The 13174-nt window shown below is 38.5% G+C and overlaps 1 protein-coding gene across 2 annotated transcripts in view; it reads right to left on the bottom strand.

The window, feature by feature from the left end:
* The window catches only part of SLC2A9 (solute carrier family 2 member 9), an 81798-nt gene that overhangs the window by 46934 nt on the left and 21690 nt on the right, over nucleotides 1-13174 (bottom strand). For both annotated transcript variants that reach the window (XM_050973264.1, XM_030239195.2), the window contains exon 6: nucleotides 3575-3707. In XM_050973264.1, the coding sequence (XP_050829221.1) occupies nucleotides 3575-3707 (133 nt within the window). The remainder of the gene's footprint in view (nucleotides 1-3574; nucleotides 3708-13174) is intronic.

The raw sequence follows: 13174 nt of genomic DNA, 5'->3' as shown, positions 1-13174 counted from the left end.
ACATAACAATGTTCTTTTCTCTGGCAAGCTGGGATACCAGCTGAGTTCCATTATTGATTTACACGACCTGCTACCGTGGCTGCACAGAAAACACAAGATTCCTCCCTGTAACAGTGCACTTCAAAAAAGACACCTCAACTCTCCAACTGCAAGTGTTAATAACCCATGCTTTTAGTTGTAACAAACGTTCCATTTTATCACTACTACTCATTTATTTTATATCATTGTGATGCTCACAGATCAGGGGTGCACTTGGCATGCAACTAATAGACAGCCAGTGTGGAATCCCTGTCTTAACTGTCCTAGAACTTGGATGGTAAACTGGTGTAATTATAGCATCAAGTTTTTCTTTTTCTTCCTGTTTCTATCCCTGTCACTTTTCATTACCACAATCTCCTTCCAAAGTCCTTCTCTTCAACCACTTGAATACTAATTTCTTCTCTGCTGTCTGGCCTTGATTAAGAAGGATTACACCAGTTAAATGCTAGGCAATTTCTTACCTTCTATTCTTTAAATGAGAAGAATATTAGTTATGGGACCTGGGGTGGTCCTGCCCTTGCTTCATTACCAGACTTAGTTTCCTGGGCAAAGCAGGTTTACAGCAGATTTTGCTGTTGTTCCAGTGCATTGTTCTGTCCCCAAAACACATGGATCAGTTCTCCCACATCCAGCAGTGTGACAGCAATATGAGAGATGGTTCAGATCCTTCGGGTCTCAGGGAGGAGGATATAGGTGGGTGACATGCAGGAAGAGTAGCCAAGCTCATCTGCCAGTGCTGCTTTTGGCAGCAGACAGCAGCAAGTCAGACGCGGTGTCCGTGTGTCGGCTCAGCCGCGCACAGCGCGCACGGCTGGAAAGGGTAAAACCCTGCTGGTGGGGCTTGGGAGACCTCACTCATCTGAGGCATCGCTGCCTCTGTGCCCCAAAGAATAGCTTCTCTCATGCTGGTTTAGACTTGCACATGATGCCTCTCTAACCCTCTACCCTCATCCTTTCATTTTTCACTGTTTACACAACACATTTTGTCCTTCCCCTTCTCTCAGTCTCCTATTTGCCCCTCAAAGACATCTGCCAGAAAAGAGGTAGACACCACTTGTATTTTGGTAGTTAAGGACTGGTTGTCTCCTGAGACAGAGAAGAAAAGGAGGGGATGAAAGCAGGGGCAAAACTTTGTGGAAACTCAATGACCTAAATTATCTCACTGGATACTATTGCTCTATAACAATTAGGAAGATTAATGTTGTCAGCTCCATTTTAGGAGCTTTGACATACATGCATGCTTCAGAGTATTTCATAAAGACTAACATAGTCATCTGCTTTAAATACAGCAGACCTTTTGCAAATAATAGCTCTATATTTCTCTAACAAGGTATAATCCACAGTGAAATATATATTTGCATGAATAGCCTTGATCCATTAAGGGAAAGAAAAGGGATTTAGTCAGTAGAAAGAGTTGCAATTTTCCAATATTAATATGCAGATTTAAGCTAAGAGGCAAAAAATTTAAAAGCATTACTGTAGTCATCATTAAAATGAAGAATTCTGCTTTGTCATTATATGACTTACAAGCAGAAGGGCATTTTAATAAATCACAACCCCTCCAGTCTCCTTAATACTTAGACTTTTCCTCCCCCATTTCTGCTGATAATGTGAATATCCAGATGATTTGTCTCGATTGTTGATTCACTCTCCTATTTTTTGAATTCCACTGTAGACTACACTCAAAATGTACTACAACATATCTCAGAATTGAGTCTTTTCTTATAGAATTAATAACACCCAAAAGTGCATATTCATATGCAGTTACTTTGAAGAGCTTTTTATATCAGTTGTCTCTTTTTTAGTGAGAATCTAAATTTATAGTCCTTAGGGTGTTTCATGAAAGGCATCTTCTTGTAATCAGCAAACCAGTGGCTAAAGCTCATTTCCCCAGCCAACTGCTTTCCTAATGCCTTCTACTCCAAAACCTACCTCCAGTGCCTCTGGATTAGATTTCAAATTATTTTGAGAACACGTATGCTGAAAACATCCCAGAGTGCAGTTGGCACACTATCAGCAATAGTAAATAGTGTGAATTTCAAAGCAGGTGGTGTTATTTTACTGCCATGTTTTATAATTTTTAAACTCTACCTATGAGAGGTCCAGTTTCACTGTCAGTGCTGAGGTCTCCGGGTACTGTAGCAGGATTTTCAATAGGTCCTCATGGCAAGTGTGACATTATGACATTATACAATTGCAGATGCAGAGCCTTTGCCAGCCATAGCTCTGGAAATATATCTACAGTTTTATCAGGCAGAAAGGACCCAGTTTAAACTTGGCACCCAAAAGCATTTTTCCCCTGCTCAGCCATGGTGCTGCAGAAGTTTCCACCCAACAGCCAAGCTGATCTGGGTCCTGCACCCCTGCTGGATGCTCTGAGCACAGCTGGCAGGGCAGCCCTTGGAAAAGCTGCTCTCTGCCTCCTCAAAACTCTGCTGACTCCTTAAGAACATTTCCAAAACCTTGTTCCTTTGTGCTCCTTTTTTTTAAGCATTGAACTGTATCTCTGAGTGTCTGAGGCTCCAGCCTTTATAGAATTCTTCCTTCAACACCAAATTGAGACAACAGGGGAGTTTCTTCATCGGTATGCTATTGCTTTTTCAGAGGGCTCTTCAGAATAAAAAAGGCCAATTTTTAGTTTCAAAATAGAAGAAACTGGATGGAGTTGCATTAATTTCATGCTAAGAGGTTATTAAATTTATATTTCAGGTGTTGATACACACTTTACAAGTTTTTACAAGCAACTAGCTCATGACTAAAAATGTTAAGGGTCATATTCAAACAAAGCTTTTAAGAATTTGTAAAGCACTTGTTTGGTATTTTGGTATCATAATCAGTCTCTTTATAGACTCCTGTTTTTCATATGTTGTTATAATAAGCTAAACCAAATTTTTTAACATTCTCTCACCTGTAATGCGACCATAGTAAATTTACTGGGGTGGAGAATGCAGCAACTGTGATCACGCAAGCAAATAGTTTTGTACCTGGAACCTGAAGCAAGGACAAAATATTCTGTGTCTGCGAAGCTGAAGCAATATTGAAGCACTGGAATTTTTCAGTTAAACAGATGTATGGGGTTTTTATTAGATCAACAAAGGTTATTGAGTTACAGAGCACAGGGTAAAACACAGTGACTACCAGGGGAAAAAAGGCAGAAACAGAATCTGTGTTTTTATTAGACAAAGTGCAAAGACTGTAGATAAGGGAGAGTCATGATCACTGAAACCACCTTTTACTATCAAATGAACCCTGCACACAGTGGCTGGCACACAACAGCACGATGACTTGGTTAGCTCTGTATCACCATGTGTAATGTTAAAAAAGTTAACTTGCTGGAGAATTTAATTTATAAAAACTTCAAAGCTACAGCTATATTTATGCATACAGAGACAAACAAATAAGGTGAGAAAAATTATTGCCAAGAGATCCTCTCCTGTGAGAATATTCTGCTTTTAGTGTGGTGTCAGAATCAGGTGTCTCCAGCCTGAATCCCTACAATAAGCACCCTTTGTTGCAAAAAAGGAACATTTCATACCTTTTTCTGCCTTCCTCCTATTATGCTTTTCGAGTAGGAGGTACCGAGGGCTTTCAGGAAGAAAAGGCAGAATCACAACTTGGATCAATGATGGAACAATGATTGCTCCAAATAAGAAAGGCCACCGAGATTCCTGCAAATGGATGCAAACATGAGTCAGTAATACTCTCCCAAAGTGACACTTAGAAGAAAAACAGCTTTGATAGGAAAGACTGTAATTTTTCATCATTCAAAGTATTGTGTCCACCACCAGAGTGATGTGTTCCTCCTAAGCTAGTAAGTGGTTTGACCACTTCCCTCTCAGATCACCCTAGTCCAAACTTTTTACTTGCCCTTTTAGGTGAGAGAGGTGTTTTTAGAAAATTCTCCTGGGATAGGAAAACAACTTAAGAAAATGTTTTTTCAAACAATTTAAAGCTTAATTGGTCACTATAAGAGCCTGCATTGTCATGAAGGCTTCAAGATCCTATTTCTTCATTCTTTTTTTCTCTTTTTTTTCCACTTGAGTGGAAAACTTTCTGTAATGTAGGTGAACCAAAAGTGGTTAATACTGTTTATGGACAAACAAGCATGGATCTTATTTTAAAAACTACAAAACTAAGGTTCAGTCTTTAAAACCAGTCAATAATCACATACTCAAAGTGGGTACTGGTTTGTAAAGAATAACTTAGGAAAACAGGCAGTATAACTTGTCACCTTCATTCCATATCTGCCTGGAATAATTTCCTGTAATATAAACCTCTTTGTTATGTACCATATAAAAAAAAAAATTAGGCTGTTTTAATTTTTGACAATACTGCCAGATAAAAATCTTACACTTGATCATATTTTCTGAATCATCATATTTTCTGAAGGTTTTTTCCACCATGTCGAGGACGCTTCTTAAAGGAAAAAAAGTATTTTTTGTATACTGTTATTATCAGCATTCTGCCCACATACAGAGACTTCCATAGAATAAACTTACACTCCTTTTAAAGTTTCTTGTAGTGTATAGGAGACTTTATAAATTGGTCACATTTATCTCAAATAACTCTTCTTGAAAGCATTATTTTGAAAAAGTTAGGAACAAGATTCTGAACTTACCCTTCACAATAAATAGCAAACCCTGCTACTATAATGAAAAGCTCTTTATTTTTGCCATGTAACACACCGAGTTTCCTTTATTTCCTCTATTTAAGATTTCTGTTTTACTTTTTATCATGCTAGCTTCTAAAACCTTAAGATAAACTCATAAATACTCATAAATATGTTCCCACTGGCCATTTTGGCATGAATTGATCAGAAAGTCACTGAAGCCAGTGGAAACTTCATCCATTTCAAAAGATTCAACATTATGGAGTGTGTGCTCTATTTGCTTTTCTCCTCATTTACATTATACAGTCTTAACTCCTTCCTCCCTCTACAGAAAAGAAGTAGTAGGACTAATATAAGTTTAAAGGATTCATTAAAATTGCTGGAAATCAGGTTCAACTAGACCCTCTAAAGAGAACTAAGAGAAGCAGGCAAAAGGAGGAATTCATAACCTCTTTAAGAAGGAATAGGACATATACTGGGACAGTGCTCTGAAGCAGTAATAAGCTAAAGGAAAAAGACATTGTAGATGACTGAGAAGAACTTAAAACACTTTATCTCAGTTGTCAGCAGTAAGGAGAAACACACAGGCACTGCTGGGAGAAATTACAACAACTACATCCCATTTTATTTCAGGGAAAACCTAAAAGAGCATGAAATGTTTTAATTACAGGGGACCTGATTTCATCACCTGCTCAGAATTGGTACAAATAACATGTCAAGATGGCAAAATTTTCATTTTAAACTGTCACATTATGGATATTTGCTTAGGCTGGAGCATGAAAAACCTGGCTTTGATGTATTTACAAAAGACATTTAAACAGTAGAGCAAGTTTGACAACCACAGACTCATTCAAAGGTTGATGGAATAAAGTGCAAAGCTGCAGAGACAGAAGATTGGGTGGAAGGGAGGGAGATAAAGTATGGCCTGGATTTACCAGCTGCAAATGCAACAAGATTATGGTGCACTGAAATACAGTAAAGAAAATGTTGGCATGTCAGAAATTCATCAGCTAAAATGCAGAAAATGGAACTTATTGTAGCGATCACAAGGTGGAAAAGAAGGTGGCATGGGAAAATGTCAACAGGCACTGCTGACAGCTGAAATATCCCCATAAAACTCAATAACCTATTTGAACACCAGTTACATTTAGTATTCTCAGCAATTTGGAAGATTTTGATGAAATGTGAACACACTCTTAGCACAGACCAAGCAAACAATATACACATAAATACATTCTAAAGGGAGAACAGAACTGCTAACAAGGTCATGCAACAGAGGTGGGAAGAAATGCTGTAGTGCCCTGGACATGGGCACCCAGTTTTTGAAGGATTTAGTGTGGCCAATTAAATATCCCAGTATGAGATGGATAACAGGAGTAAGGAAATATGCAGCTGTGACAGGCTTCACTCTCTTTGTTTCTCTCTAAATAATTTCACAGAAACAGAGAAACAGAATGGTTTGGAAGGCATCTCTAAGATCATCTAGTTCCAGTATCCTGCCAGGGGCAGGGACACCTTCTATTAGCCCAGATTCCTCAGAGATCCATCCAGCCTGGCTCGAACACTTCCAGGGCTGGAGCATCCACAGTTTCTCTGGGCAGTCTGGTCCAGTGTCTCACCACTCTCATAGTGAAGGATTTCTTCCGAACATCTGTGCTAAACCTCTCCTCTTTTCATTTAATAAATAGATTTAAACTATTTATTTATTTATTTATTTTAAAAGCATCATCTGTACATAGATCCCACTTCCATTCCCAGCTCAGCCACTGCTCCCCACTCAGGGTCCTCATGTGCTCTCTGCCCAGAGTTTGGGTTTCTGGGCTGTGGAAATGCCCCAGGTCCCAGTGAGCATCCTGACCCCAGCTGCTCCCAGGCAAGCTTCCCCCATCCAGTCTCCTGTCCATTCTAGAGCCAAGGGAAATGCCCACACTCCAAATTCCTTCTCCTAGGCTCAGGCTGGACATGGGGTAGTACAGGGCACTCCCCAGCCCTGCTCTGCCTCCCTGTGCAGCCACCATGCTGCCTCACAGGACTGTCAGGGGCTTGGCTACCTCTACTGCTTGAAATGAACAGGAGATGGTTTCCAAATAAATACTTTTTTCCCTTTTTTAGCACTCAGTGCACAGGATAATCTGTGATCTCTCAGTGAGCAAGTCTATTTACCAGTCACTATTAAATAGTCACCATTTAAGTATTCAATCTGGAATTAATGCCTTGGGGATGGGGTTGTGAGAAGTTTACTACAGTGCTGAACAACTTATAAACAGAAATGACCTTTTTGTATAACATTCTTGTGTAAAATGACATATTTTACCCATTTTGTGTGTGGGGAACAAAGAGACAAAAACCTCTGGCATCCTATGCAAGATACTGAAAACACCCAGGAAATAGTGATTTTGTAGTCTCTTCTATTCCATTTTCTGTAAAAAGCAGCAACACTTTTAAAATTTTAGTTTTGCAAAATATAATCACACACAGAGACAGAAATAATTACATCTAGTCTAATTTTTAGATGCCCTGGAGCATCTTGCCTCAGCCTCCTGCTGCAGCTACAGAAGGATGAAGGTCCCTGTGATATTCTGTGTCACATCTGCCAGTCTCACAAGGACACCTAAGGTACCACAGGGCATCAAGATAATACTATCTTCTTATATTCAAGCAATTGAATTTTGTCCTTTCTTGTACAGACTTGGCACAAAAAATGTATATCAGAAATTTTCCATTTGCCCCGCCAAAAAAAAAGGGATTTAAATTGTATCCCTACTCAGAACAGACTGGGAAAATTTACTTAGGCATGCAAAGCCCAAAACACTACACAAGTTCAGCATTTCTCTGTTAATCTGCTACCACACCACATAAAACACTCCTAAAAGTAAAGGACAGCCACGCTGGCCTGGGGCCAAGGACTGGAAAAGCACTGAGGTGGAACTGATTTCTTAGCTTTAGAACTATCTTTTCTTCCTTTAGTCAAGGGTATGGCACAGTGGTGATGATCATGTGGCAGCTGAGAAAAGAGAACTTCTGCATCTCAGGTTTCAGAGCAGCCACACGAGTTAGGTGCAAAACCACTGCCTTCCTCTTACCTTCTTGGTACCACTCCAAACACTGCTCTACAATCTCCTCTGCCTGCAGGGGATGCTAATCTCACAGTTCTATCCCTGCTGGACACAATCTTCTCTTGGCATGACCATTTCAGTAACCCAATTTGTCAAAATGTATTTCAATAACAGAGTTTAAAATTGCTTCCCTTCCTGTTTAAAACAGAGGCAACTCAGATAATAAATGTATTTCACCTCTGTTCTGCACCCAGATGTGTATTTTTACTGGTCCCTACTACAGCTATCACTCTGACAAGAAGACTACTCAAGTATCAGTATCTTCCCAGGTAATAATCAGCACAGAAAGTCACAGACTTAAGGCTGTACAAGTCTGATGTAAAATTCACAGAAATCAGCAGGAGATTTTTGTTACTAAGTAAGTGGCCTTTGGATGAGAACTTAAAACAGCCTTGAAAGTGTCTGGTGTCTGAGTCCCATGATTCTCTCTTCACTAAATGGCATGTTAGATCATGGAAGTATTGAGAGGGAGAATTAAAGCACCTGTTACAAGTTCCCCAGATGGTTTTTTTCCAGCTTTTTATTGGAATAACAGCTAACTTTTTACTGCACACATATATGGCATAATTTGTCTTCATTTATTCATCTCCAAGAGAAGTAAAAATTTCAGAGAAAAGCAATGGGAAATGGGAAGCTTTCACATGAGATTATTATCAGCAGCCAGCATATATATTTGAGCTTATTTAGGAAGAAATATTAGAGGTATGCTGGAGCTAGGCAAAATTTCTGACAGAACTTCCTTTCAGTGATGCATTTAGACTCGAGTTAACATCCATAAATAACAAAATATAAAAATAGTAAATTAAAATAATTGAGGAGGATAAGACCTAGCTTTTTAAACATGAGACCATACTATCATTCTGATGCCCTTGGGTACCTTAGATGTCCCTGTGGGACTGGCAGATGCAGCACATAGAACTCCAGACACCTGCATCCTTTTGGGACTACAGTGGGAGATGAAGGAAAGTGCCCCAGGGCATCTAGAAGTTGCATTAGATGCAAATGTTTTTTTATTTGATTATATTTTGCCAAACTGAAGTTGTGAAAGTTAGACTAAGGTATATTAAGGTTAAGAGAAAAACAAACATAAAAACACCCAAAGAACATTTGCTGTTTTAAAAACAATGGAAATTATTGAATATTTCATCTTAACATTTTTTTAATGACAAAAAATCAGTTTTGGATTTAAAAAATAAAATCAAAACCTAATTAATTTTAACTTGACATTTACTTCAAGCTTAAAAAAATCCCTCAAAATACTAATCAAGAATATATCTCCAATTTTTTTTCCTTTTGCCAGCAGTTTCAAAAGCAAAGACACTCAAGAGTAGAAAACACACTCCTACTCAATATGATGACTGCATGCTATCCTACAGTGCTTGACCAACTTACCACGACATTAATACCTAATTTGTAAAGGATAAATTTACATATTAGCACATGAATGTGCAATAATGGGTAGGTTACAATGTATAATAGAAAGTAAAACTGAAATGTTAATCTTGAAGGTTAAGAACCTTCAAAAACATTTAAGTGGTGATTATCTCCCCAGTGTGAGAAACACACTTGGAAGGAAGTCATAGGTGAAATTGATTTAGGTTTATTGCTTAATAACAGATTTGTAAGTATTATCAAATCCTTAAGCACTAAGGAAACAGGAAAATCTGAAGTGTTCACTTGCTTCTAAACATTTGAAGCAGAGTCCAATTTACACAGGATAAGATGAATTTTATAGACAGACACTGTTTGTTATTAGGTCAGCTACAGTAAGTGAAAAAACTCAACTTTTTAAAGTCTGATAAAGCAGCAGAAAGTCCTATTTTAAATACTAGTAGAAACAAATGCTCTAAGTTTAGTTACATGTGTTACCTATGTTTCAGTGCATAAGGAGAAAATGATAAGCAATTGCTATCAGCCTCCATGGTGTTTTGAATTCTTTCTTTCCTTCACATCTGTTGAAGAATATCTTTCCAGGAAAGCTTGTCCACTGCTTTTCCAACTGACCTAATTAAGCAGAGAACAGCTACATAGAAGTCTTCACAAGAGTCAGGTGAGCACTGTTTCAGTCTATGAGTAGCAGTCTTCACTGATGATAAACTTTCATCCCAACATCAGATGCTCTGCCATTAAAGCTTTTGTTCATTGCTAAGTCTAAATTATATATCTATCTCCATAGTGCTCTCATTTCCAAACCACACTTCCACTTTCAGACAACTCCTCTCCTGTAAGAAGTTCTCCTTTCCAGTTGCAAAACTGCAACATTTCAATATTACAAATGGCCCATCAGCCATATGTTGTTACAACTTTGGGAATTGAAGCCTCACAGCACAACTTTAATGGACTGAAACTCATTTGCAAACATGAAGACACACAGCTGTTTTCCCATGCATTACTTAATGAGTTCTGTACAGAAAAGGGATGAATAAATACTGTTGTGTCTGTCTCGGGGAACCAGTAAAAAGTTGATTTATAATCTTCAGTAAATACATAATCTCAGATGATCCACAATAGATATAAACAAAGCACCTCACTTAATGTCTCCATTAGAAATTTATCAACACTACCACATTCCCCCAGCAGGGCTGATATGACAGAGTAGACCGCTTCCCATGGGTCCTACTGAACTGTGAATATGCAACAACCCAGAGGGCCCTGGCAGCATTTCTGCACTTTTATCAGACCCACCAAGGCTGTGCCTGGTGCCTGCACAGCATCTTCCCTTGCCTGGCTCCACCAACCCTTGGGTGAAGTGACCTTCATGTCCCTGATCAGCAACTCACAGCTTGTATAAAAGTGCTTGTGCCTTGAGAGAAGACTTGGAAATTGCTTCAGCAGGAACAAACTTTGTGCCTTATGTGTTACTGTGAAGAGAGGATGGAAACATCCCATGGCTAGAAAAAGAAAAGAACTGAGAATATTTGAAAAAGGATTTCCATCTTCAAAATCACTGCTTCAAGCAATTCTTAATTGGTGTGTCTGGCAGCAGTTTTCAGGAAGTGCAGGCAGACATCAAACACCTGCTAAAATTAGTGACTGTCTGAACAAGCACTGAAATAATTTTGGCTTCTCTCTTTCTCTCTTTCTCTCTTTCTCTCTTTCTCTCCGTCCTTCCGTCCTTCCTTCCTTCCTTCCTTCCTGTCCTTCCTTCCTTCCTTCCTTCCTTCCTTCCTTCCTTCCTTCCTCCTTCCTTCCTTCCTTCCTTCCTTCCTTCCTTCCTTCCTTCCTTCCTTCCTTCCTTCCTTCCTTCCTTCCTTCCTTCCTTCCTTCCTTCCTTCCTTCCTTCCTTCCTTCCTTCCTTCCTTCCTTCCTTCCTTCCTTCCTTCCTTCCTTCCCCCAGAATTTCCTTTCTTTGTAAGAGTGTTTCTCTGAGTTATTAGCAATATAATCTCCTTAAAGGATTTGAGCAGCCACTTATAAGCCCCAATGTGTCTCCCGTATCCTTAGCAGAAATTTTAAAACACTCTTCAGGGAAGGCTTTAGCTTTTCTTTCAGAGTTTTATATTTTACTACATGAATATAAGGCTGTTTTGCTTCTGTGTTTTGAAGAAATACTGTACAAGCTCAGGAGTCCAGTGAGTTGGCAGGGACCAGGGTAACTTGGAGTCACCTTTTGCAAGCCTGGCTCAATAGCAAAATGGTTTCCAGGAGTACTATGAGACCACCTCCTCAAACTCTTGCTCTAAACTAAGACAAATCTTGACCAAAACCCTCCACAACTGAGAACCAGACCTGAAGAGAAAAATTCCCATGTTATTTTTCCCAAGTCTTACACTCACCTTTGCTCTTTAGAACTCATTAAGAACTAGCAATTCATATACTAAAATAGACTCCAGAAAGCAGCATGTTTCCACAGATACAAACAGCTCCACCATCATCCAGGTTGTTAAAGAAGATACTGAGCAGGACTGGAACTCTGGCCCACACCACTAATTACTGGCTTCCAATCTAGGTTTTGCTTCAGTTCACTATATTTTCAGAATATAACTAGGCAGAGTGAAGATGTTATGGGATTTTTTTATTCTATGTAGCCAGATGTTTGAAATTATTACAAAGAGGACAAGTTAGGATTTCAAATGATGCTGGAAAATGCTAAACTGGTGGAGGCATTTGTCCTACTCTAATGGAAAGTGCAAAAACCTTTTTATATTCTGTAGACAGCATAAGACATGAGCTGCTTTAATTTCCAACACTCTGCATGAAGCTGCAAGAGTTCACCTGTATTTTATTGCCACAAGAGCTCTCTGCTCTATGGTCTGAAATTCCTACTTATATTTTAATGAATAATGTCTTTAACTATAGTCACTATCGTGGCTCAAGGAGAAGATAAACATACAGATCAAAAGAGCTCATAGAAAAATACTCAGAAACTGGTTGATTCATACTTCGTGTTGTCATGCTAATGTGCCAGATTCATTTCAAGAGCATCTCCAGCAGACCTTTTTGCCATTGGTGTCCACCTGCAGGCTTCAGGTCCCTAGAGTGATTTGGGATTGCTTTCTCTATTCATCTATAATTCACTGACAGTTTTTAAGGAATCCTTGAATTTGAGTCAAGAGACTTAGGAAGAAGGATCAGTTAAAAAAAAAAAAAAAGAAAAACAAAGCAAAACCATGCTGAAAATGAACCTTTGACAAGTAAAAATCAAAGCTTATTTTCAGAAGAGCCTTCAACTGCACAGGCTGTATTCCAACCTATTCCATCACTGTCTGGTTTTGTGCAAGTGAAGGAGTACTTTTAAAAGACCTTGGTAGAGCAAAATTAAACATTCCTATATAAACTTTTCTAAATATACAGTTATCTGTTGTATCAAATACATCATTTTAGGACTCTGGTAAAGAAAATTAGAATGTAACACAGCATCTACAGAATTTTTTAGTTTTATCACAACTATTCCTCAGTGAGGTTTACTTGTGTAACAAACTGACTTGAAGGGGAATCACCACAGAGATATTTCCTTACGAGACATAAAGTACAGTGTCTATGGAGTTCATTGGTCCTTTTCCAGATTTGGCTCAATTTGCTGCAGAAATTGATATTGATATTTATATCAGTAGTAGAATTTCTTTGCTAAAATAATGAATTAAAGGAAGGACAGTTTGGCCAGTGTCATTGTGTATCACAAACTTATTTTCAGCTAAATACCTTTTGAAAAACAAGTATTCTCTAGCCAAATATGCATTAAAGCTGCTAAAAATCCTGAAAAAAGTTTAATTAGACTAATTCATATGTCTCCTATGACAAAGACAACATCCAATCAATAAAGTTTGTAACTCTAACCGTGTACACAAGATTTTTGCAATAAATTCCAAGTGCTTTTAAAGAAAGATTGAGAAGAGTCTAGAAAAGACAGCATGTCATTTCAGAATAAATTCTAAACCTTCTCTGGTACACTCTGTTTCTGATGTACTCA

The sequence above is a fragment of the Serinus canaria genome, chromosome 4 (genome assembly GCF_022539315.1).
Source record: "Serinus canaria isolate serCan28SL12 chromosome 4, serCan2020, whole genome shotgun sequence".
In the NCBI taxonomy this organism is placed as follows: domain Eukaryota; kingdom Metazoa; phylum Chordata; class Aves; order Passeriformes; family Fringillidae; genus Serinus; species Serinus canaria.
The sequence above is the reverse complement of the archived record's forward strand: the minus strand, read 5'-3'. Positions and strand labels throughout refer to the sequence as shown.